Source organism: Neodiprion pinetum, chromosome 4 (genome assembly GCF_021155775.2).
Source record: "Neodiprion pinetum isolate iyNeoPine1 chromosome 4, iyNeoPine1.2, whole genome shotgun sequence".
Lineage (NCBI taxonomy): Eukaryota > Metazoa > Arthropoda > Insecta > Hymenoptera > Diprionidae > Neodiprion > Neodiprion pinetum.
In genome coordinates this window covers 37422203-37447676 of record NC_060235.2, presented here as the reverse complement: position 1 = coordinate 37447676, position 25474 = coordinate 37422203, and the positions used below count along the sequence as shown (strand labels likewise).

Genomic DNA, 25474 nt, shown 5'->3' with positions numbered 1-25474 from the left:
TTATGGTACCGTCAAATATAAATTAATATTATCTCACTCCTAAAAATTAAATCGAAATCATTGACTGAGGGGTTTATCACTTGTGTAATTAGGTATACACTTTTTTGGGAATCTTGAGAAACCTTTTGAAATCATTTGAGATCTTCTAAAATATATTTCAATCTTGCAAATCCTTGAATTCATTGCAATTTTATGAAATCATGCAATCAAGTGTATGCCCAAATTCGTAAATGATTAATCTCTACTCTTCGTCGTCTCTTTAATTTTGTACATGTATCGCAATAAATTTTTTACGGAAGTTAACTAGAAACTAATTAATTACATGTAAATGAAACTATAGTTTCATTTAGATCTAATTACATTCAATCAAATTGTAAACAATTATTTTATTATTACACTTATATATGTAATAACTTTTTACACTTCATTGGATGTGAAATGTCAAAAAATTATTCTTTATTAATACGATACAGTTCTGATTATTGTTACAGCATTCAGCTGATCCGTGAACAACGAGTAAAAGAGGTGTTACTTAGGCATCAATAATTCAAGCTTGATTCCTTGTAATGGAATTCCAATGAGCAAGCTGTCACTAACTGTATATAACAACAATATTTTTATAAAACTATTTATATAGACATATGTTTGTTACTTGACGTATCTGTGATGATCGTCTGAATCGGTGTTATATCTTTTATATTCTTTGGATTAAACTTTTTAACGTAATATAAAATATTTTCTTTTTTACATAATTATATACATAACTATTCACGATTATTTTAGGCATGCATAGTGAATTTCATGGCCAGAGCGTTTCAAAATACGCGTTTTTTTCAGGGCCTACTAGATCTCGAGAGTTAGGACGCAGCGATATTTTTGTCTGCGATGCAGGGGACCAACGTAATGTGTACATTTTAATTTTCAAAGAGCATAAGCATTAAATTCCGACCGTTCTTTGAAGAATGAACTATCTGACCATAGACTTATATATATATAAAATAAACTGAGCATTAGTTCGGAGCGACTGTCTCCTGAACCTCGATTCCCCCGTTTTCGGTGCTATTCTTGTCTTACACCCGCAGCTGATACTGCTATCTCTTCCTAGCGATCTTGGGGTGGGGATATGTAGGATGGCACAACCTGCAACTGCCCCTCACTTGCTTTTCTCTTCCCCTCTAGCACTTGGTTCCCCCACCATGGGCGGTATTTGAGAGATAAGTAGGGCGGAAAACCCCATAAGAGAGAAAGAGACAGCACCAACACCGATAGGCGTTCAGAGGACGAGGGAAATAGCCGGCATGCTCAGTCTATTATGTATAAGTGGTATAAGTCTATGTTTCTGACCCAACAACAAATGCTTCCGAAACCTTTCCGAGTCACTATCTCAATTATTTGAGATTCTAACCTCGAAAATTCGTATCAACTACGTCGCCGCCAGAAACAGTTTAAATAAAACTCGCGCATGCGCAGTTGATTTCCAAGTTTCGACAGATTGTCCCGGTATATCGCTATGGCTATCCTTGTCTCCTCACTCGGCAGCACCCCCACCGCTCCCATGCCCAATCCTTTCCGTATGGTCTAAGGTCTGCGCTTGTACGTCGGTTTTCTACAGTGACGTTCGCAGTCAGTAGGGCAGTCCAGGGCAGTCACGTAGGAGACACGAAGGTTGAAGGGTGTCGTGGTTGATTCTTTACCGATATTTGGTGGTTGAAGAAATTTTTCTACGGATGTTGAAACCTCAGTAGAAAGCTTATTCAAACTCGCAAATTTCAAAATAGAAATTTCTTTAGTTTGAATAATCGTACGTGAGAATCGTTCAAGTCATTGATTTTGAGGTTAAGTCGGTTAACCTCGCATTCCTCCACAACTCTAATCACGCTTTGCGTATTCCCGCAAAAGCAATGCCGGCACAAAATACGATAAGCATCGCAGTCATATGTTCGAGTAATATGAACAGAAGTATGGAAGCTCATGCATTTTTGAGGTAAACTGATTTCTGTATAAATGACTCAACGTTGAAGTTGGAGCAACCCTACAGCTCGATATAATTTGCTAATTCTCACATCAAGATTTCAACCTTGACTCATATCGTAAACACTTGTATCTGGTGCAGTTATAAAGAAAAATATTTTATCATGTTTCAGCAAAAAGGGATTTAATGTAAAGTCTTTTGGCACTGGGGATAAGGTAAAGTTGCCAGGAAATGCTCCTGATCGTCCAAACATTTATGATTTTGGCACATCGTACGAAGAAATTTACAACGACTTGCTGACCAAAGATAAACAATAGTATGTTTTTAATTTGAACTATTTATTGTGGCTAATATTTAAGCCTGTAATTAATTTCAGTACCTTTTCCGCAATGAAAAGTTTCACGTGCAATACATAACTTAATAAATCAATAATTTTTCTTAATCACAATTTCAGTTATACGCAAAATGGGTTACTTCACATGCTGGATAGAAATCGTCGGATAAAACCGAGACCTGAACGGTTTCAACTTTCCAAGGACAAATTTGATATTCTAGTTACATGCGAAGAGCGTGTTTATGATCAAGTCATCGAATGCATGGAAGCGAGAAGCCATGAAGATAATCAGCCCGTCCATCTTATCAACATTGATATTCAGGATAATCATGAGGAGGCCACGGTCGGCTCGTTCCTCATTTGCGAACTAGTCACAGTGGTAATTTTACTTTTTCAATATTCTTCCTAGAATCAGGGCTTGTTTTGTTGAGATAAATATTTGTTCAATGTATTTGTGAAACATATTGAATTCAACGCAATAATTGTTGAAATAGATCTCTGAACTTTTTAGTCTTTGTTACTTGTTATTATTCAAGTTGCAACAGTGCTGATTTTTTCTGTAAGAAAATAACAATTCAATGTTACAGTTATCCAACAGCGACGACCTGGACAACGACATAGATGAACTGCTTCATGATTTCGAAGCAAAATGTGCACGGCCCATATTACACACTGTGCTGTTCTACTGATTTCTCAAAATTTAACAATTTTGACAACTCGTCTTAGAGTCTATCAATCTTGAGATTAGATTATAAATTAATGTAAGTTAGGAATATTTAATTATAGAACTAGTGACTTTGCTACAGGGCTTACGTATCGCTTTAATAAGGAGATTGGTCAATCGATGAAATTATCACCATTTATAATTCAAAAAAACATAAAAATTGTATTTATTCGTTAAATACGGAGTTATTAGAAATATATTATGAAAACATTGTATAATTTATCAAGTTCCTATTAACATCTGTATATTTCAATTGCCTGTTGATTTATATCAATAGGTATCAAGTGATGGGAAGTAAAAATTAGACTTATAACAACATGTATGATACAATGCTCTGCAAAGAGCGTTTAATTGTTTATCCAAGTGTTATCGAACGTGTCAAAATAAATATATTTGTGAATAAAAAATTCATTATACGCTTTCAAATTATTCATTTATTATAATTAACAAGATTTAATAAACAACATTTTAAAATAGAGGCAGGGTGTACTAGTGAATTGTATTTATACCTTGACGAAGTACTATATACATTTTTTATTTTTATCAAGCTGCTATTGGGATTACGCTAAGATTCATAGATTGAAATTAGATCTCAAGTATGATCTTCATATTGTAACGTGTCAGAATTCGTCTACTCTATTCACCAGGGTTCGTACGCTTTTTGGAACCCGAAATTCCCTGACTTTTCCAGGTGTTCCAGCCTGAAAATAGAATTTTTTTTCAACAACCTTCCAAGAAATATGCCGCTGATTAATGACAATTTTTTTGCAAATTAATACTAATACCTTAAATATTACCTAGTAATTAACTTACTGTCCGACTACTAATTTACAAATAACAGCCAGCAATTTTCAGTAATAAAAAAAACGAAAGGAGGTTTGATATCAAGTAATGTACGTATAAGAACAAGTTTATTTCTTCAAGAAATTTAAAATTCCAGTCTTATTTTCAATATTCCCTGACTTGTCCCTGCTGTAAGAAACTCCTTGAGTTTTCCCGGTTTTCCCGGTTTTCCCTGTGCGTACGAACCCTGTTGACGTAATTTGATCGATTTATTCCACCGATTGACAAACAGATGAGTGTGCGTGGCAACAGTTCCCCATGATCTTTTAGAGTGGCTACTAAATCTCCATCACAAAATTCCCTCACTTTTCCATATTTCCCAAACAAAAATCCTATAATTTTTCCTGACCAATTCGGATAAATTGGCTATAGAAAATTAGAAAATTGGTACAAAAAAAAACAAAATACACGTATTTTCCATATAATTTTTTTCTTTGTGAAAGACGAACATGTCACTTGGGTCACGATGTCCCATTCAACCGATGCGCAAAATCGTTTGTAAGGTAATGTTTAGGAATATTCAAAGTTCGAAGAGTACCTTTCGGAGATGGTAAATAAATTTGTATTTGGTCTAATTTATCTACAGCTTAAAAAAATGATGAATTAAAAAAATGGTGGGACGTATTTGTATGAAAAAGAATATAGTTAACGATTCCCTGACTTTGCGCAAAAACCCCTGACATTTCTCTGACTATTCCAGAATTTCAGAATTCCATAACATTTCCAGGTTTTCATAATTCCCTGACCAGTGGCCACCCTGTCTCTGCCGGACCACGGCTAGCAGCTCCGAGCTTCACTCGATCTACCGCGTGGCACCGACGCCCTCGCCATTGTCCCGTAAACAAATTAGCATTGTATTATAAATAAGTATGGCATAGTTCCCCGTATCAATGATCACCTGCCGTTGATTCACGCGCAATGAGGAACCGCATCACGGATCGTACGTAATTGTACCATCTCTGTATGGCTCTGTGTGTATCCATCAGATAATGGATAGGGTATTCATTCAAAGATGAGGGTTTTTTCGCCCACCGTACGGTAATGCAGGATTAGTAGATATTGGTAGATATCATTGCATATTCGCATGGAACCATCCGATAGGGGGGGAGGTTCACGAGCAATCTTTCAAACTAACCATCCGACACTCAGAGTTTGGATGCTTACTGCTAGTTATATACCTGTAGTGAACCTTCCTTCATTCAATCGTACGGTTATTGCAGGATTAGTAGATATCTTTACATGTAATATAACCATCCGACAATCAGTGTTTGTAACCTTAATAGGTATACCTTTATTGAACCTTTATTCAATCATACGGTAATGGCAGGATGAGTAAGTAGGATATCCTTGCATGTTTACAACCTTGTAATAACCATCCGGCAATCAGCATTTGTAGACTTAATCCTAGAGTGGTATTGTGTGTCACCGTCCGGAAATCCTGGTAATATACATTATGAATAATTTTAGAAGGGTAGGCTCATTTTCATTCAGAACGGATTTCGATGGGTCTCAGGTATATTGTAGGGAGACCCTTTCCGCACTAGATATACCTCCGACCTATTCAATAGACAATATACCTGACAATGAGGCTCGTCGAAATCCGTTGTTAATGAGGGTGAGTCTACCCTTGTTAGTGTACTAATCGACAATTTTCTGATAGCGGAAGTGACGTTCTCAACATACTCCCCTTTTCCAAATACACTTAAAATTGTGCTAGCTCCTAAATACCCAACACCCCTCGCTCCTATCATATGCATTCCTTGTTGTCCTGTCAATTTCCTGAATAAACAAATAGTAATGTTCCATCACATACAAATTGTCTGCCTTGACCTGTCGATTTATCGCCTACGCTCATTTACCTAACCTAAGGTCTATTATAGCCCATGGTATAGTCCAAATGCCCAGAGAAGGATCTTGTTCTCCGCTTCTATATTTCCGCTTCATTCTTAATTATTATTGCAGAAAGTAATTGGCGCACAGCATTAATATTTTTTGTAAAGTGCACGTGGCCGTAGTGTCACAATATTAATGTTTAAAACGAAAGAAACACAACCCTCTTTGGGCTGAATTATTCAGTATTTAATAACAAATTTCAAGTAATGGAATAGATATTTCAGTGCTGATCAAAACACTGGACGAGTAACGTTTTTTTAGGGATTTTTTATCGTCTTGGGATAATGTTTATAAGAATCGTGAATCATTTACAATGAGGTCCTTAAGGAGACTAGGCAGCAAAAATAGGCCGAAAGTGGGAAAAAATTCAAATGGCATTTGGGAAAAACTGAAAGAATATAGATACATTTTCTTTTTTGCAACGTTTTTATCGGAGTTTTGGCTAACAAATTCAGTAGTTGAGGTTTGAAAAATATAAATATTTAAGGACGATATGGGCGAATGCAAAAGACCCGCGTCTCACGCGTTGCTCTCTTATTGCCACGATTTTGAGTGAACGGCGCCAGTTTTCGGCAATTTCCAAGCGCCATTCCCTTCGTTGGATGTTCCTCCACCATACTGAACCGATAATTTCTGAAAAAAGATGAAAATTAAAAAAATGGCGTCAAAATTTGAAATATATTGAAAAAACGTCGAAAAACGAATGACATTTATTGCAATAACAACAATAATAATTTTATTTTTATAAAGACGTCGGTTCAATGTGTAGAGAAAGTTGATATCTTCATTTAAAAAACAATTAAGGCGATATCTTCAATGGTGCTTGAATTATCGTGGCAAAACTATTACAAAATTCCCTTTCGAGAAAAACAGGTTTAATTAAAGTTTTTGCGCAGTACTACGGTAGAAACATTGCAACTCATGTACTGTAAAAATCACCGGCACCGCAGAAGGACATCTCGATCTCACAATCAGCTGCTTGTGTTGCAGCAATCGCGGAACGTCGGTTTTTTTCTGACCTGGCTTTTTTTGTTGATGCTTTTGATCTTTATTCTGCATCCAACAAGCACATCCAGCAAACGAATCGAACCGACATTAAATAATAAAGTTGCCGTGTTTGTTGCGATTTCAACGATATCAATCCCGGTGAATGATGATTTCGTAGCAATTTTCCACGCAATCGAATGAAATGATTCGTTTGAATTTTGTGTATAATGTCCCACGCATCTCGACAATAGTTCCTCGTCAGTTAAAGCTTTGTACACTGGTTCTATTGCTGTTTGGACATCGGTATGCAGTGCAGATTTGTGTTTGTAATCCTTCAGTGAGCCGTCACATTTAGCTTTTCACCACATACACCAGTTGTCTTGTTCGTATGGACAGTGATCGTGCTGCGGTTTCTGGTCGGTAGAGCATTTGTGGTAAAATGTTGCCCAGATATTGTTCTTCATTTCTTCCACAGTATTGCTGCTCCAAATTGCCTTCCATAATTAAACACCGTTAATTCTTTGATGAGAACGTCAGTCAATTTTCCTTTTCCATCGATTTCCATCATATTTCTCAGAAGATTGGCGGAACATTTCGACAATACCATCGACCTCCATTGTTCCCGCGCCTTGGTAATGATTTTGTCAATTATTGTACTCTATTGTTCTAATCTTCGGTTGCTGTATTTTGCACGCTTGTCAGTAAGATGATTTGATGTTGGGTGTCCAGAATTTTACCCGTGGCATTACCGATCAAAGCTGAAATGCCTTGTAAAGACGAGAAGCCTCTTTTTATCCAACTTCCATCGCTAGAAACTACGATACTATCGCTATCTGCAGACAAATTAATTTTCCTCTTGTACCGCGTGCATCATTGACACGCGTGCTGATCCTGAAGTAACTGTTCTCAGAACTTTGTTTATCTGTAATCGTCTTTGTAATCGTCTCAAGTTGTCCTGTTAATTAATTGTTCATTGAAAAACGAAAAGAAAAAAAAAATTTGAAACCAAATTCTATCGTGGTTTACATTAATCGAGTCATCCTGTAGGGCGTTGTGCTTACTTTTTTTTATAATGCAAATAAAATATCCGACATTTTTTTTCTTTATCCTGCGACACACGAACTTTGGCAAATCGAATAATCTGCAGAACAATTGAATCATCGAGTATCCGGCACCTACATTTTTAGTGCGAACACACACCGCGCATTTATATCGTAGAACCGATCGGTCGCTCTCGGGCTCGAATCGATGTAGCGTGGCTCGCATTGTTGACAAACTACTAATATCTGAAATGCCAGTCCAGTATGGCATACCGTGCTGGATTTAATTTCTTTCTTGCACACTTTATACAGCACAAGTTCACTCAGCGCAGAGAAAACGGTGACAATGTTTATAATTTCAAACGCGATATCGGGATTAGCTGCGCGATCTCGTCGAGACGATCTCATCTTTCGCGCCGAAGCTGTCGCTGTGCTAGGACCATCATCAATCTTCTCGCCTTCTTCATTAACCGATTGATTGTCTCAGAATTTTCTCTTTCTCGGACGACCAGGCTGCAGTTTTATTACTCTCCTGAACTCAATTTTGCGAATTTTTCAGTTCTTCTTGCGCTAAAATATGCGAAAGAGATTGTAGTAACTGAATACAAAAAGAAAAAAAAATAATTTGAAAATTTTCGATGCTTAGTCCCCTTAGGGGGTGTCCTGGTGATTTCGATGTTGTATATATCTCCGAATATCGAAGACCACATATCTCAAACACGAAAAGGGGCTTCACAGTCCCATTTTATAGGCTGGCACAAACTTTATAGCCTGTCTAAAATGGACCTGTATGAACTTGACACGCCAATTGTCGAGAATGTGAATTCGGCCTTAATTATTCGTAAATTAGTGACGCGACCTTTTTTGTTGTCGCACTCTATTTTCAATCAAAAAAAAAAAAAAAAGGATGACGTGCCAACTTTTCAAAAATTTTGCGCGCTATCTACCAAAAAAGGGAAGAGTGAGCATCATACGTAATTCTGATTTGGCTGATAATTTGCCGTAAATAAGCCGCAAATTAGTCGTAAAACTTTTTCTTTCGATACGCTTGTTTATAAAAAAATAAAAAGTTAGCGCGCCCCCAGACAGATAATAATTGAGCTCATATTTTGCTTTTTCCTGCCGTAAGCTGAACGTGACTTCAAAAGTTGAAGAAATTGTATACATTTATATCTCATGCTGCTTTTTCATAAATGTTAACTTATTAATATGCGGTAAACCAAACTGATAACACCGAAAACGTAATACCTTGCAAAAGAATGGTTCGAATGTAATTAAACTTAATCTAAAATTTGTCGAATATTAAGTTATACTTAGTCGCGCATCTGCTGTATACATATAGGTATAGTGCATATATATACTAAACACCGTGTATCTCGAGAATGCATAGTTCGAATTCAATTATGCAAATCGACAAAATTGCGGAATTCTGTCCTGTATTTAGCCCTGAAGTTAAATATACCATACGTCCATCGCTGAGTTCGTAATGAACACAGAAATTGAATAAATGCTGTAATAATGCTCATTTCTTAATTTCGTCTTTAACAAAAAGAATGAGAACAACGATACATGAGTGGTTGGGTCTTCGAATATAGGTAGGTATTCAAACTTTCACTTGCTAGATAATTTGTTAAGGGGGTATTCTAGTGTCGAAATTTGAAAAAATCGATTTTTTTTTTTTTTATATTTTCAAAGCTTAACCTTTCAAGAATGTGTCCTTAAAAGGACAAGTCAAAATTTCAATTATTTTCAGAGATATAGCTATTTTAGTGACACGTCTTCAATACTGGCTCGGCTGGAACGAATTTTACTCGAAACTTTAAACGCGTTTTTCTCAAAACTACATTTTTCAAAACGGTTGACATGATTTCTCAAGTTCTATTGAACCGATTTACTTGAAATTTGGTGAGAATCTTCTCAATACATGTCTCTATCGCACGAACTATTATTATAACGAAATAATAATTTTTACTATTTTTAAAAAATTCAGAAACGTCCAAAAAAGTCAAAAAAAACGTATTATTTTTTCGGACAGCCGTAATTTGGCAAAAAAAAATTTTTTTTCGACTTTTTTTTAGTTAGTACGATAACTGCATTTATGTAGATTAATAATCATTTTTTTTTTTCTGATTTTGAAAATGCTTGCAATCGTGACAACATTGGCGCGCCATTTTTTTTGTACCCCCCACTTCAACAACTCATAGCACTTTCAATTTTGTATTTTTTGACTTGTTTTTTTTTTTTTTGTAATCGTGAAATAATAATAAACGCCTGATAAAAAAATGGATGGTAAAAATATTTTTTGTTTTTTGTTTATAGCACTTCAAAAAACACCTCAAATTCATGCCTCTACACTAGAATACCCCCTTAAGTCGTTGAAGTCACCTCCATGAAGCTGGCCCTCCCAATTGCTCAAAAAAATTTGAAAAAATCACAGATTAAAGAGCTATTTATGAGTTCTGCAGTGCCGCAAACCGCGATTCTTGATCTCGCTTCTGTTACGAGAAAATCAATTTTTAAAAGTGGCGGTGGGGGGAGGGGGGGCAGCTTACCGGAAAGCTAGCTCTCCCGAAGTGAAAAAAAAATATTTACATTGTTTTGACTGTGTGAGAATTAGGAGCTAATTAGGAGCTCATGACATACATTGGAAACAACGTCGTAAAAACAACCGCTATGGATATATCCACGCCCAATAACGCGGTGATAAAAAAAAAAAAATTCTGACTAATTATTTTGTACGGAGTTTTAGAAGAAAATAATATAACGCAATTTCCTGCAGTGGTTTTACAATTTCGTTATTATCATTTTGAAGGTGATGGAAAATGCAGTTTTTCAGCTCCAGAGAGGAAATCTACGATGTCGTATACATACCGGTACATTGAAAAAAAAAAAAAAATGACATTGTTTTAAAATAGCGCTTATGAAATCAAGATTGTTTTTCTGCTTCGGAAATCATCGCAGATCTAATTTCTTACCACCGATAAATCAAATAATAACTGTAACGAGAATTGTCACTTCACGAACCGCCATTGATACGCAAAATACTGTCGTTAAAATTGAAACATTTCAACCTCATTTCACTTCGTTTACTCAAAATAGAAAATCTGAACTGAAAGGAGTTGTGTACGCAGTTGTTGAACGTGGTTGAACTCGAGGTTGATCTCTATTTACCATCGAATTATTCATTATTTCGCATTTTCACACTTGTTTACAAGGTGAGTACATATTTTAGCAAGGTCTCTTCTGTCAAAACGATCAATGCATTACATTGCCGAAGGTGCTCAAGCCGAAATTATGTCGAAGCAAAAAATTAAACGGGTTAATGAAGGAATCACGGTAACGTACACCCCATGTACGATGCTAATCGTGGGATGTTAGCAAAATTGTGATGCCAGATGACAAAGGTTCTCTCTTTCTCTCTTCGTTCTCAAGGCGTACTTGTTGCACCGAGGATGAATCACATTGATAATTAATATTATCTCTGTGGGATAAATCTTATTTTATATCCTTAATGCGTATAGTTTTTCATTTGGTTAAATACACTCTGGATGATTTGGCATTCTTAATATCATGCTGAAAACTTTAGCTTTGAAGTTTGATGTACTCTGTTACGAACGGCTCCTTTGAAACACGCGACACGCGCTAAAAGTGTGAGGGTCGCTTCCTCCTACACAATTAGATGAGTCAGGGAGTGCATTCACAGCGGAAAAGTGGCGCGATGGCTACTCTGCAGAATAACACCCCACCACCGACGGAACCGAGTCGTAATTCGTAACCCATCGACACCTTCAAGTCAGTCTAAATTGAGGGGTGTCTGGAATTCAGCTATTTCAGCCTGGAAATAAGTGAGTGGTGCACCCCATCGATCAAACCAGCCACTGGAAAGGACCTTCCGTCATGCACAAAGGCAATCGTGGACACTCAGGATTCTTAACGAAACACCACATATCCGTATAATCCATCTCATAGACTGGCTCAGAAACATATGCAAGTCCATTTGACAAGATGTCGCAAAGCTTATCCCTTAGCCAAGAAGCAGATGTGCCCCTACAATACAATACACATGGTGAACGAACAAGAATTCCTGTTTCACTTGGAAATATGCCCGAACAAGGGAATTGTTGACAATTTGTAATGCATCGCCCAAAATGAGGATCATGTAATATGATTGATAATAAAGATAATATGAATGATTCAATAAACAATATTTTTAACTAGAGGCTGGGTGTAGCAATGAATTGTATTAATACCTCAATCAGTAGATTTTCCATTGACGACGTACTAAACTAGGCACGTTCTTTATTTTTATCAAGCTGCTGTTTGGATCACACTTAGATTCACATATTAAATTTAGATCTCAAGTATGAGCACCGTGTTAATGTTTAAAACATAAGAATAACAACCCTTTTTGGGCGGAATTATTCAGTATTTCATAACAACTTTTGAGTAATAGAATAGGTATTTCAGTGCTGATCAAGATGAGCATAGATTCGTCTAGCTTTCTCACGTTTCTTCTTATTTGAGTGTTTATTGATCTGTTTCCACGGCTTTGCACCCACTGTCAGATTTGAGGTCGAACCAATCAAAGAATCTGTTTCACTGATGAATAAAGAATTTTTGACAGGGTAATTAGAAATTGTTCTATAGTAAAATTGAATTTTTAAATCAACATATAAGATGTTTTAAAAACATACACTTTGTTTTCATGAAAATCTTACCTCTGCCCAATTCTAACAGGTAAGCCTCCAGTTTTTCCAAGTTTTCCCCTGATATGAGCACCTGGTATTGTTTTCTGGAAAAACGCCTTATCCAAATCATCTGTTGTCACCCTGACACCCTTCACAGCCCTGGCAGCTCTAGGTGGTAGGACTCTGTCGACTATACTGAGTTTCTTTCGCTCAGGAAACTTGTGAAACATGTCCTGCTGGAGGTTTGGTGGTGCTACACAATATAGTAATCTGCCATTCACGTAGTCTTTCAATACATAGCGAGCAGACCTCGGATTGTCGGGTTGCCCATTCTGTGTCATGAACCCTCTGTTATCTGCGGGTTTGTAAAATCATGGAGAAAATACACAGGGTCAAAACCAAATATGAAGACCATTTATCACAAGGGTCACTTTTAGAATGGATGACTCGCAATGCATTTCTTATTTTGAATATCTCAGTAGTACTTAAGCGAATCTGTTTTTGAAGTTTAGTATTTACATGAAATGCAAAATTTTGTGTTAACGAAAATGAAGTAACACGGATTTCCGATTGGTTTTATGTCAGTTTCAAACTTGGCTTCTTTGCTGACTTAATTTTCGTATTGCCTAGAGTCTCTGAACTTACATCCATAGGCGTTTAGCAATTCCTCAGCAGTGGGTGGCCTAGTAGGATCTTCTCCCTCCAAAGGTGGAGGTAGCATGAAGCCGTACAAGTCTTCAATTATGTGCCTTGGAATTAGGGTACCGAGTAGAGTGACTGCAGGGACATGGTCTCGCATTTGATCGATTGGTAATATACCATTAAGAATCATGTCCGCCTTAGTACAAATAAAGCTCGGCATAACCAGTCCAGGACAGTCGCAAAGGAGGAGATTTTTTTCGAGAAATATCGTCTGGAAATGTTTTGTTTTTCCAGGTGTTGCCGACACGGAAACTTTCTTTTCCATCAATAGTGCATTGATCGTCGAACTCTTACCAACGTTTGGATAACCCACCAAACCAATTGTAGTAATTCCAGGCTGATACGTCGTCCCCTTATAAATGTTCTTCAAAAGTTCTATTAATTTTTCTCTCGTTAGTAATTCTGAAGAGTTTTCAATTCGCTTATCACTTTCAACAGTAGTATTACAAACGCTGTCATTGTCTTTAGATGCATTTAGTTTAGATGTTTCGTGTAAAGGTTCCGCAGGGTTTTCTTTAATATTGTGGTAAGATTGCTGGGGATTCTGTACTGTATCTGTGAAGCCATCTTCAGCGCTTTCATACTCAGTATCCGAAGATGCTTCAGATCCATTCTCAGAATCGAGATTGCTGGTATACTGACTATGATCATCATCATCCTCGCTACTTTCTTCATCCATATCATTTCTGTCATCACTTTCCTTCGAGAGTTCTTCAGGATCTTTCTCATCAGCGGCAAGCGTTGCTGAAAAGAATGCAACCCTCATATTCTTCTCACTAAAATAATCTGCCCATGCCTGTCTTTGATGCTCAGTTAGAAAATCAGCTTTGTTCAGCAGGATCATGTTGAGCTTATTTTTGTTTACTTCCTTAACATATACCTCAAGATCTTCACATCTAAAGAGGAGAGGATTCCTCGCATCTACAATCTGGACAACGACGTCACTCCGCTCGACCACTCGCCAGAGTTGTCTCCAAAATTCTAAATTCTTTTCATAAGGGGTCAGCATGAGACCTTTGTCTTCCTGAAGGAGTGCCAGCTGTCTTCGCCATTCCAAAAACTCTTCTTTCTCCTTTACTTGCAACTCGTAAGCTGTTGTAGTCTGATCCCAAGCCGGTCTCCGAGGTATTTTTAAAAGTTTTTTGTTTTCCTCATGGGACTCTAGGACTTTGGCTTTCTCCTCCTTTGATAACAACCCGATGCCACTTTTTGGATTGACGAACATAACATTCAATTTCTCTGCCTGGAATTCAGTTCCAGCAAGCTCTGCCGTTGAGAGAAACTCTTGGAAGGAACTCTCTTCAGTGACGGATTGGAGATTGAGACGTCCCCAATCATAGCCATCGTTGATCTCTGCTGTATGTAGCTTGAAAGGTAAGTTGTATTTACTTTTGTGATCGACTTTCGAGGGCATTAGGTTTTCTATACTCTTTGAGATTCGGGTAAAATTTTAAGAGTAAAAGGAAAGTTTGTAGAAAATAACTATTCCGCGAAGAAATTCACCTCGTTCTTATTTCAAGCTGAATAAAATAAATAAGTTAAATGGAATTAGGTGATTTGATAATTACAAAAAAAACTGGGTTAAGTTAGGTTAGGTTGACGGCGAAAACGTTTTGACGGGTAACCTCACCATCGACGAATCACCCGCTGTTTTTTTCCCTTTCATGGACCCAAAGCGGTCCTTGATTAGGGCTCGACCCAGGTTACCGCCGGATTTATTCTTCTTGCCCATCTTCGATCTGCTTTTCAACTATCAATGCTTCTATGTATATGCGGTATTTAATCCGTGAGAAAAAAACCAACCGCATGACACGATTCGTGCCCGTCTGATCGTGAACTCAAATTTTCCGTCAGTCACGTGGTTGCACCGCGCTCGAGTGTTATTTCTTGTTTACAACAATGCGATTTTTGTTGTTACCCACTCTGCCGCCATAACAGGAGAATAAACTTGTTGCCTCATTTATGATTTACGATTTTTCGATCTCATGAGAAACTGAGGCAAAATTCCGTTCCTACACACTCATTCGATCAGCACCAGCACAGAAATTTCTGTAACAGGGGCCAGGATACCAGACGAAATAGGTAAACTTCAAGATGTATCTTTAACAACAAGAAGGGTCAATTACATTTTTATTTAATACATGGTTTCTCAACATCTGCCTTTTTGGGTAACCCTTGGCTCACACGGCTTTACTTTTTGAAATAATGAGATTGCAAATAAAACATATCACTGTTCACTTCCTCCACAGGAGCTGTTTGAAAATAGTCGACGATATCAACTCATGTGATATAATCACTAATTGATATTTCCGCGCAATGTCGAGACGATGTTGATGAGACAATTTAAAGGATCAGCGAAACTGTTTTTGGGTTTATTGATAGTGATATTGATATGTACTCTCTACATAGAATACAAGAGTCGCACAAAGCGGACATCGTTTACCGTGCTAGGCAATCAAGGAAAGGTTAAAGCACAGTACAAATTGATAATTGTCGTTTTCTCTGCACCGAGTAACGTAGAACAGCGAGAAGCTGTAAGAGGAACATGGCTTTCCGAGAATTACGAGGATGTCAAATACCTATTTGTCATTGGAACTCAGAATATGGAGTTTGATCAGCGCAACCGTCTGGCGTCTGAGAATAAGGCTTATCATGATTTACTCCTCTTGCCAAATTTACAGGACTCGTATCAAGCTCTAACGAAAAAACTCCTTCACTCTTTTGCTCATATCTGTAAAGAGTATGATTTCGACTACCTGCTAAAATGTGACGATGACTCGTTTGTCTTGGTGGATAAGATATTGAAGGAGTTTGAGAAACAGCGATATGAAGCATTGGATAAGGAACTATATTGGGGATTCTTTAATGGCAAGGCTCAAGTTAAGAGAAGTGGACCGTGGAAAGAAACTGACTGGATTTTCTGCGATTTTTATTTACCATATGCTCGGGGTGGTGGATACGTTCTGTCACAGAACTTGGTCAAGTTCATTGCTCAGAATTCAAACATTCTAAGGCATGTGAAGACACAATGTTTACTTGTTTATTTTCTTCACTCAGTTTCAAATTAATCATATTGCTAGATTTGTTTTTCAGACTCTTCAACTCTGAAGATGTTTCTGTTGGGCTTTGGCTTGCTCCATTGTCCAACATCGAAAGGAAACACGATGTCCGTTTCGACACGGAGTATCGATCGAGAGGTTGCTCAAACGAGCATATTATTAAACACAAACAAAACGTGGAAGCTATGAATACTATGTATCAGACATATAAAGCGAGTGGTGCCTTGTGCGTGAAGGAAGTTAGATATCGAAACAGTTATAGATATGACTGGGATGCGCCACCCAGTAGGTGCTGCATACGCGAGCTTGGAATTCCGTGAGGATATTGTAAATGTACAGTAAAACTGTATATAACTCTTATTTTGAAAATTCTGCGACTATTCCAACTATGCAATCCAAAAATCTCTGGAACGCTTATGTGATCAGAATTAAATGCCGCACATTTAATGTTCTCATCTTCCTTGCTTAGTGTACCTGTCATTGGACGATAAATACAAAGAAAGTTAATTTTCATGTATTACATTTATTCGTAACTTTACAATATCGTTTTTATCATATTGATTGCATCGGTTGGATCATGTAATACTAGTCCGACACTAATATACACTCATAAAATATCAAAACAATAATTAACTATCTGACATTTTATAATAATAGTCAATAGCCTAGTATCTACGTACTATTTAATAGGGTGTAATAATTTTTAAATGTATGCTCCAAGTACCAAATCACAGTGATTCAAAAACTGGCCGATGGGTTGGTATGAGGGAAAAGGGCATAAAAGTATAAAAAGTTGTATAATTTTCCTAAAACAACAATCATTAATAAATTACTACCATTGGACAGATAAAAAATAAAAATAAAAAAAATTAAAAAGAGTGGCCAATTCTCAAGCCTTGCCGCTGTGATAAGCTACCAGTGCTTTTCACATCGAAGCTGAAATTTTATTTCAGCTTCGAAATATAGGTTCGATGATTTTTCAATATAACTTTGCCGGGTGTCTTCAATCCCCCCTTTTGTTTTATGCTTAATCGGGAATGCCGACAGCCAATAAATAGATTTTAAAATTAGTTTGCAAAAAAAAGGGGGGAGGGGGGATTTCAGTAAAAGTAAGAAAATCAGATACTTCAGTCCATCATTTTTCACTTTTTCTTTCGATCTTGTGTGCATTTTGGACAGTACCACTTCCCTTTCGGTTTAGTTGTCAAGCCAACACAGGCAAAGTGGAACCATTCGATCGGACACTGAAATAACAGCAGAAGTATACGTTAATATTTAGAAGTTGATTAGTGCAGTAGATGTAATCATAATGGGAACATTACGTGATACAACTGGAAGCTTATTGACCTTTGATAATGATGAAATACAAACTTACATCTGGATTATCACAACCAATCATTTCTCCGTAAGATACTTGATGGCAAAGACAATATGTCGGCTCATTTGGATCCACTGGCATGTCCAGGACATCAGCTGGGTGTCCCAACGCACTGGTGTCTGCCTGAGCACCACTTCCAACTGCCCCAGAAGCAGCAGTTGAAGTAACGGATCCACCTAAGAAATTCATTTATTTAAATTTTGTGTTTCAATGAGAAAAACTTCACAAATCACTAATCTTCAATTACAATAAGGTATTTGAAAAAAAAGTATAATCTTGATTTTCATTCAACAGGAAGGATCAAAATCTGAATATCAAAAGATATTTAAACTAGTTGTTACACAATACTACAGGAGTAAACATAGGCATTGATAGAAAAAACATTAGTCACACCTTTTTTCTGCTTTTTGCGCGCAATCTTTGATTCGTCTTCGCTACTAGCTCCAGCACTTCCTTTCTTCCGTTTTTCTTTCTCTTTGAGTTTTTTCCTGCCTTTTTTACTAACAGCACTATCTTCCTGGACTCTATTTGTATTCAATGCCTTGTCTTGAATTTCTGCTTCAAATCTAGCAAGGTCTGAATCGAGTCTTCTAATGTGTTTGTCAACCAGCTCGTAGGTCTGTATAGCCAATTGAACCTTATCGTCCCCATATTCTTTAGCTTTGTTGAAAAGACTTTGGATGTGATTTAACTGTTCTTTTTTCTTATCCGCCGAAAGCGTTTTCACATTTCTCAAATATTCATCAGCCAGCTTGTCTAGATCTTTCATCAGCCCCTGCGCACGTGCATCCAGATCACGCATCAATGTGAAATTTCGTTGTAGTTCAATCGGTAGATTATCTAAACCTGAAAAGTGTTGGAAAATGACTGAATTTCAAACTGGTAAGTTTTTCCCGCAATTTCTAATGAAATGTTAATATTTTACAATATGATAGTTTTCATTTGCAGAGGAATAAAGAAATTTCCCGCTTGAAAAAATTCAATTTTTTCATCAGAAGTTATGGTTATGTGAGATGCAACTATTTAGGAAAACTACGAGTTTTTATTGGTGTAAGCACTTAGAATATACTTCACGTAACTTTCACGTAACAAAAAAGATAATAACGTTATATTTTGGCACAGATGTCCTAGCATCTCACATAAATATCTCTTCTGAACATCAATTTGTTTCCTGAAAAATATTAACTTCAACACCGACTCATTGACATCCCATGTTGGTTAGCTTATTGATAGGTTAAGTTCATTGACGGTAGGCTAAAGAATGTAACTGATTAATGAAGTAAACTTCAAGGGACCTCATATTGAGAGGTCTAGTTTGATTCTACCTGACCGTGGTTACAACAAGCGATATTCTTCTTGTTAAACAACCATAAATAAAAGTTTACTTACTGTCCAGGTAATGTTCCAAGTACAATGCGGACGTCATTTCGCAGGGTAGACACCGCGGTAGAAACCCCGGGCTTGCGTTTTTTTTTTTTAATTACTCGAAGTTTGCTTGTGCAGGGTATGGTGGAACCGATTATTATACCACACACTGTTATTATTGACTTCACATCACTAGTAATAAAGTTGAAATCGTTACACCTACTCCATTCTCTCACTTTTGGATATGGGTGGAAATTGAATTCCTTCTAATTGGCACATACGTACACAAAACTGACCAGTGTCACTGTGTGTGCATAATTCAGTCGGCCGATTTTATTCACACTTTATTCGGACAAGCCTGCGGGGGAGTTTACACAACACAGCGGAGGTGGCGACACATTCTGAGTCATTCGCACGTTACGACTAACTATGTGGATAACATATGTATGCACAGTGTGCATCGGTTACCGCTGAATTGCTGAATTGTGACGGTGTGGAAGAAAAGTGGGCATCCTTATCATGTAAAATAATTTCAATTAAATCTTATTGATTAAAATTACTTCTCCAAACGGAATACAACTCGAGATCGTCACTTCATCATAGTGAAAATTTGAATGATTTGAACTTGATTTGAACGATCTTAAAACAAACGTCGTGTCGCCGACCTCCGTCTGCAATCCCCCCTACAATCCCCTTCCCAAGCCCTGCGACGGACATACCCGTGTTACGTGTATGCGTGTCGTCGGACGTCGCCCGCCGTCTGCGACGCGCAGTTCTAGTGGGTGATGTGTCAGTGCTGTTAGTAGTCGCAGCAAGCTTGTAAGTGGTAAGGTACGCGATTTGACATTTGCTTTTAACCGAGGAGGGCGGAGCCAAAAACAACAATTTTAGTTCATTTTTCCGCGGATCTACCCTCTGAATCAGGATTTCATTAACGGAGGTAAAAAGCAGAAAATTCTCTCAAATATTGTGTGACACAATTCCGACTGCCCTTATCTTAATTTCACTTCATATCACTTTGTTTTACTTTCACATAGTATTGCGCTGAATGAGTCCAATTTTTTGATATTCTTGTAGGAAAGAAAAATCAAATAATGATCATTGCCACACTGGCAGTGCGACTGACAACAAGATTCTACCGGCGGTGAGAGTTGAAAACTAGGTAACGAAAGGAGGTCAAGTTCTAGTTGGAGCCGAAATTTTCCTAGGCTTACGTCGGTTGTATCTTCTTAGTCTTCTTTCCTGAACTCCCGGCTAGCCGAGTTCACTAGGTAAGCAATTATCTGCATCAAATGTTAATGTGTACGATATGTGAAAAACGATAATCCTTTAGAAAAAAACTGCAATGCAAATAGCTTGTTTTTGTTACAGTCGAAAATGGTCAAATTGTACGCTTTAACCATCCTATACAAAGGCCCAACTACAGCAACAACGATCAAATCAGCTTATGAACTTGGATCTTTTTCGTTTTTTCAACGCAGTAGTGCTCAGGAATTTATGGCATTTGTCAGTAAAACGATTACTGAAAGAACTCAAATTGCGGCCAGACAAAGCGTCAAGGAAAAAGGTATTTATTTTCCAGTCTCTGTACTTTATAAAATATCATTTCATCGTGATCTGCAACTATTATGAATGACATTGGTTTCGGTGTAGAAACTACTTTTAAAAACAAACTATTGCTTGCTTAATATTAACAACATTTCTAAAGACCTTGAAACAGCCGTTTCATTTCAGTTAATTTTTGCTCCGTGCGTGCTTATTGTCTGTTTTTTTTTCTATATTATCTATTTTCAGGTTGCTACCGATTGTCTCACTAAGTTCACATATTTTCTCTGTTCTTTCAGAGTATATGTGTCATGTTTATGTGAGAGCGGATAATTTAGCTGGAGTTCTAATCTCCGATCATGAGTATCCTAGCAGAGTTTCGCACACGTTGATCACAAAAGTACTAGATGAATTTGCTGCCCAGTACCCACCCAGTACATGTGCCACTTTAAATGAAGCGACAACAATATTTCCACAAGTGAATACGTACTTGGCGAAATATCAAAATCCCCGGGAAGCAGATGCATTTACAAAAATGCAGAATGACCTTGATGAAACCAAGATCATTTTGGTGAGTTCGAAGATTTTCTTAAACTGAGTTTCTTAGTTATCCAGTTTCAGCTCGTCGGTTTGGTCGTTTATGAAATATAATTGGACAAATGAGTTTGAAATTCGTAACATTAGTACTCTTACAAATCATTTATAAAAAATCTCTGTTTTTTAACTTTAGAATGACTTTGAAGAAGACGAATTTACCAAAAAATAATGTTTTTTATTTTATTATTGTTACTTACTAAATTTCAGAGAATTTTCAAGTTGCATCATTGCATTAATATTATGAACTTCAAACTCATTGGCTCAAGGTTCTGCTAGGCGGGACATGTTAAGTACAGCGAAGAAAAGTATATGCATTACGAGGAGTCCTGTAAATATCAGTTATGCGAAAACGTAAAATTTACAGGCAACATTTTTTGAAAATGCTATTACTGGTCCTACCATTACTAAAGTTATCGCAATACTATCGCATAACTAAACGTTTTGTTACGCCTGAATCTATATTTCTACAAAAAATACATGTTCCAAACAAAGTAGTGTCATTATCTATTTTTCTTTCCAATCCTAGAGGTTTTTCTTATGTACTGCACTCTCTGTCTAGCAAGCAATGCTTCCAATTCATTTTCTGAGATGTAAACAGAGGCATTCATTTATGTGCTGTTGTTAGTTTTCAGATAGTTATTGTGTATTGAAAGATTATGTAACTGATGCAAATAAGATACTATAAAGAATCACAAGTGTCTATTTCTATGAATACAGTAATTCATTTTTCTTACAGCATAATACAATAGAAGCAGTTTTAGAAAGGGGCGAAAAATTGGACGATTTGGTGTCAAAATCAGAAGGCCTTAGCATGCAGTCAAAAGCATTTTACAAAACAGCACGGAAAACCAATTCCTGTTGCAGCTTGACGGCTTAGACACGGTATACCATGATTCCATTGTGTTCATATTATTGTGTTACAAATGTGAAGATAGGTTTGTCAAGAAAAGAATGTTGAGTAATGTTTGAAATTTGAAAGCTAATTGGTAACTTTTGCCTGCCGCAACAGTTTATTGTTCAGATGATTTTGCCTCCTCGGTATAATTAATTACCTGTGAATGTACAATTTTTTAATTTTTGAATGGATTTTACCTCCGATTGCAAAAGGTGGTTTGTCTTACCAATAGATTTCACTTGTATATTTTCTATTGAGCAAGATTGATTTAAATATTGCGCAGCCAAAGGTATGGATGTTTTTAAAGAGGCCTAAGTAAGTAATGTTATCCTTAATATATGTTAATGAACAATATGCTTTAATGCAACATATTATCCATCAATGTTGAAATACGAGTGACTGAATTTTATGTGTCTTGATTGCAAAGGGATAATTTTTCAAGACGTCATCAGATTGTATTCGAGAGTAATCAGTGTTGTTTAGCATCATAAAGAATGTCACAGAGTTCAGTATTCAACTCAAGTTACTTCAGTTTAATCAAAAGGTGGGGTTAATTTTAATTGGATTGTATACATACAGACTTTAATATCCTTTCCTTTTAAGACACATAAACAGAAATTTCACAAAATCTATGTAACCCAATGTCTATTAAACGTCTTCTTTGTCGTTGATATGTTATTCTTATTGCAAATGGAATGTAACTTGTTATTCCGTTATGCAGTTTCGGCATTGGATAAGAGTTCAATTATGGATGAAACAAAAAAATATGTGTACGTATTTATGTATTTAAAAAGTATTTCAATATATCATGTCTAAATTTAAAAAATACCACTCCAATTTTTTCCTCTAAACGTGATGTTTATCTACTCTCAGTGCCAAGGAACGTGAAATGTAAGTAATTGACCATAAGTATGAATTACATAGAATGTTATTTATTGTAATTTGTCGGTTTGTACAAGTCTACCAGGACAACTTCAATTCGGTGCACTACAATGTAATCACTTCTGCCGATTTGTGAATTTTTTCTTATGTTTTTAGCAGCACCTAGTTTACGAAAAAAACGGCATTCTGTATTCCCGAATAGTAGGGCGCCCTTTCCACAGTAATCCCGTATCTCCCATATCTTTATTGAAGCCTTTCATATACTTGTTACCAGGTGCCTAGTTACAAAAACAAAGATATAAACATATGTAAGAAAATATTTTCGAAAAATGTAGTGACATTTTTACAGAAGTTACTTTTTTTTAATCAATAACTAATCGGTTGAATCTGTAGATCAGACTGAAATACTTACATTTTCCCAAACCTTTTGATATGCGAGATGATCAGCTCCTGATACAATGAGCTCTGGTGCATTGACTTCCCCTAAGTTAAATAGCACTTTGAACGATAATATTTCATCAGCATAAATGCGCCTTGTATCACTCCAATCGTTAGCATCCCAGAATTGCCAGTCCCTGAATTTGAGATCGTCTCGGTCATCAGCGTCAAAGTTCAATCTCTCGATGTCCTCAATGACAACCTCAGGGTCACCACCCTCTGACCAGTCATAAATGAGAATATGAGCATGTTCTGACATCTGTTTCAAATACTGCTGTTTATAAAGATTTTCAATATCAGTCAGGTACTGCTCCGTGAAAACCTTGGATTCAACTTCGTAGGGTATCCCCCTCTTTTGAATCTTTTCCTAAAATAATTTGTAAAATGGTTGATAAGCTATGTAATTAATTGTAGGACCTAGTAAAATTTTAAGAGAATTGAAAATGAATGAAAAATACAGCTCAAGTTCCTGCAGAAAATCTGAATTGTGTTTGGGTATTTTCAGTAAAGACAAGATGGAAAAAAAAGAACCACAACAACAAAGAACCTTGACTACAGGTACAGGAACATCCAAATAGATAACTAAATGCGGCAGGCGGAGTTCACGCAAAGTGAGCTGTGTGAGGTCTTGGTAAGTCCGTTGCGCAAGTTTGCTAACATAGCCAGCATTGCACATTGACTCCATAAAAATGGCATCAGAGTAGACACATCGCTCCAAAACAACACCTTCTCCAGTTGAGAAAAGGTGTGCTAAGGCGTCAACGTATTGGAAAAACCTATAATAATACATTTGGAGCTGATAGTTGGCACAGTTCATGTGGTGCGGATCTTTACAGAAGTTCTTGACGTCATAAGATCTACAAGATTCTGGCAGCTTGTCGTCCAATTGCCGCATATCGAAGCCATATGAGTTTATATAATGCATGTCCATTGTCACTGCTGGCATATAGTGCATGTCCAAATCCTTGGCCAATGCTTCAGCAAATTCTGTCTTGCCAGAGGCAATTGGCCCTTCGACAATAACGATTTTGGAATTATCATCCATTCTGTGTACAGTTTTGTCAAATAGCTGATTCCAACGACTGTACCTCTTCGTCTCATACGGAAACGGAGGTGGCCGCTTTCTTTCGACCACCCGCATTGCTTTTCCTGAGATGAATGCCACTTGTATTTTGGCTATATAGCCGCTGGCTCCTAATGATGGCTAAAAAATATAAATTACTCAAATCTGTGGCATGTTGATAGTGCTGATTTCTGTGTGGCCAATCATTCATATAACTTTAACAACATCTAAATTTTTCCCTTTAGTTTCAAAATCAGTTAGTATTCACAATACACAATACTAGAAATATATTGTGACGCTTCCACTTTTTTCTTTACAGAATCTATCAAATTTCATGACATGATTACTGTGACCAGATCGCCACGCATCATTGGTTAATAATATTTAGAGCTTACATGGTTAAGTGGTGCGAAGTTAACAGATTGTTAAGATTGAAAATATTTGGTACAGGTTAGGACAGGAATTGGCACCAGGGCCATCTTCTCGGTCATACGTGTTAAGCACTTTGATATGGTAGTGATTTTTCTGTGAATGTATTTCTAACCTTGCATAATCCTGATATTGAATTGCGAGCTAGCAACTTGCTTACACCGCATCGTAACGCACTCGCCATTCTGCGGAACGGTAACCAAAACCTCAAATGTTATAACGTTCTCTTATTATCAGGCGAAAAGTGTTCAGCGTAGATCGAGTGACATAACTCCTCGAATATCCAATCCTCCTCGGTAGTCGACTTCAATAAGCTGTCTGCTAAGCCGAGTGAACTTGCTCCGAATGAATAGAATAAGTTGGCGCCAGGGCTGCCAGTTTCGAAATTGCTTGAAGTTGGCTTACGATAGCTGATTTCTATTTTGATAAGCATGTTTAGGATACAGAAGAATCCGAAGTAGATCCAATTTACATTCGTATCTACAAATCTGATGAAAATTACATTTTTATTTAGTGGTTATTCTTGTAGGTGGTTGTACTCCTGTAGTTATATCATCCAAATTTCATATTTTGTATTATTTCTATGGAAATTTTATAGTAAGTTCGAATAAAACTTAAGTAAAATGTTCGAGATAGTGAA

General features: G+C 36.9%; 6 protein-coding genes across 7 annotated transcripts; 3 read left to right on the top strand and 3 right to left on the bottom strand.

Moving 5' to 3' along the window:
• Positions 1 to 1581: 1581 nt before the first annotated feature.
• On the top strand, positions 1582 to 3457 carry Ssu72 (Ssu72 CTD phosphatase). The gene is made up of 4 exons (XM_046620929.2): positions 1582 to 1984; positions 2145 to 2288; positions 2427 to 2685; positions 2894 to 3457. The coding sequence occupies exons 1-4, from the start codon at positions 1902 to 1904 to the stop codon at positions 2993 to 2995; spliced, it is 588 nt and encodes a 195-aa protein (XP_046476885.1). The 5' UTR covers positions 1582 to 1901; the 3' UTR covers positions 2996 to 3457.
• An 8599-nt stretch (positions 3458 to 12056) lies between these two features.
• Ns3 (nucleostemin 3) lies at positions 12057 to 15022 on the bottom strand. Its single transcript, XM_046622348.2, has 4 exons — positions 14814 to 15022; positions 13127 to 14549; positions 12512 to 12836; positions 12057 to 12392 (listed from the first exon to the last, which is right to left on the bottom strand). The coding sequence occupies exons 1-4, from the start codon at positions 14913 to 14915 to the stop codon at positions 12257 to 12259; spliced, it is 1986 nt and encodes a 661-aa protein (XP_046478304.1). The 5' UTR covers positions 14916 to 15022; the 3' UTR covers positions 12057 to 12256.
• A 1-nt stretch (position 15023) lies between these two features.
• beta3GalTII (beta-1,3-galactosyltransferase 6) lies at positions 15024 to 17309 on the top strand. The gene is made up of 3 exons (XM_046622356.2): positions 15024 to 15265; positions 15433 to 16196; positions 16277 to 17309. Exons 2-3 carry the CDS (start codon positions 15511 to 15513, stop codon positions 16560 to 16562), a joined length of 972 nt encoding a protein of 323 aa, XP_046478312.1. The 5' UTR covers positions 15024 to 15265; positions 15433 to 15510; the 3' UTR covers positions 16563 to 17309.
• Ing5 (inhibitor of growth protein 5) lies at positions 16746 to 19601 on the bottom strand. The gene is made up of 4 exons (XM_046622357.2): positions 19010 to 19601; positions 18014 to 18466; positions 17618 to 17796; positions 16746 to 17486 (listed from the first exon to the last, which is right to left on the bottom strand). The coding sequence occupies exons 1-4, from the start codon at positions 19044 to 19046 to the stop codon at positions 17385 to 17387; spliced, it is 771 nt and encodes a 256-aa protein (XP_046478313.1). The 5' UTR covers positions 19047 to 19601; the 3' UTR covers positions 16746 to 17384.
• Ykt6 (YKT6 v-SNARE) lies at positions 19494 to 23070 on the top strand. Of its 2 annotated transcripts, none has more exons than XM_046622359.2 (5): positions 19494 to 19925; positions 20063 to 20256; positions 20341 to 20552; positions 20830 to 21101; positions 21864 to 23070. In XM_046622359.2, the coding sequence occupies exons 3-5, from the start codon at positions 20363 to 20365 to the stop codon at positions 22002 to 22004; spliced, it is 603 nt and encodes a 200-aa protein (XP_046478315.1). In that variant the 5' UTR covers positions 19494 to 19925; positions 20063 to 20256; positions 20341 to 20362; the 3' UTR covers positions 22005 to 23070. The 2 variants fall into 2 exon arrangements, with proteins under 2 accessions (XP_046478315.1, XP_046478314.1); XM_046622358.2 differs by having other exon boundaries at positions 19509 to 19925; positions 20357 to 20552.
• Positions 22939 to 25182, bottom strand: ND-42 (NADH dehydrogenase (ubiquinone) subunit ND-42). Its single transcript, XM_046622355.1, has 4 exons — positions 24950 to 25182; positions 23890 to 24546; positions 23317 to 23709; positions 22939 to 23182 (listed from the first exon to the last, which is right to left on the bottom strand). The coding sequence occupies exons 1-4, from the start codon at positions 25016 to 25018 to the stop codon at positions 23072 to 23074; spliced, it is 1230 nt and encodes a 409-aa protein (XP_046478311.1). The 5' UTR covers positions 25019 to 25182; the 3' UTR covers positions 22939 to 23071.
• Positions 25183 to 25474: the final 292 nt, after the last annotated feature.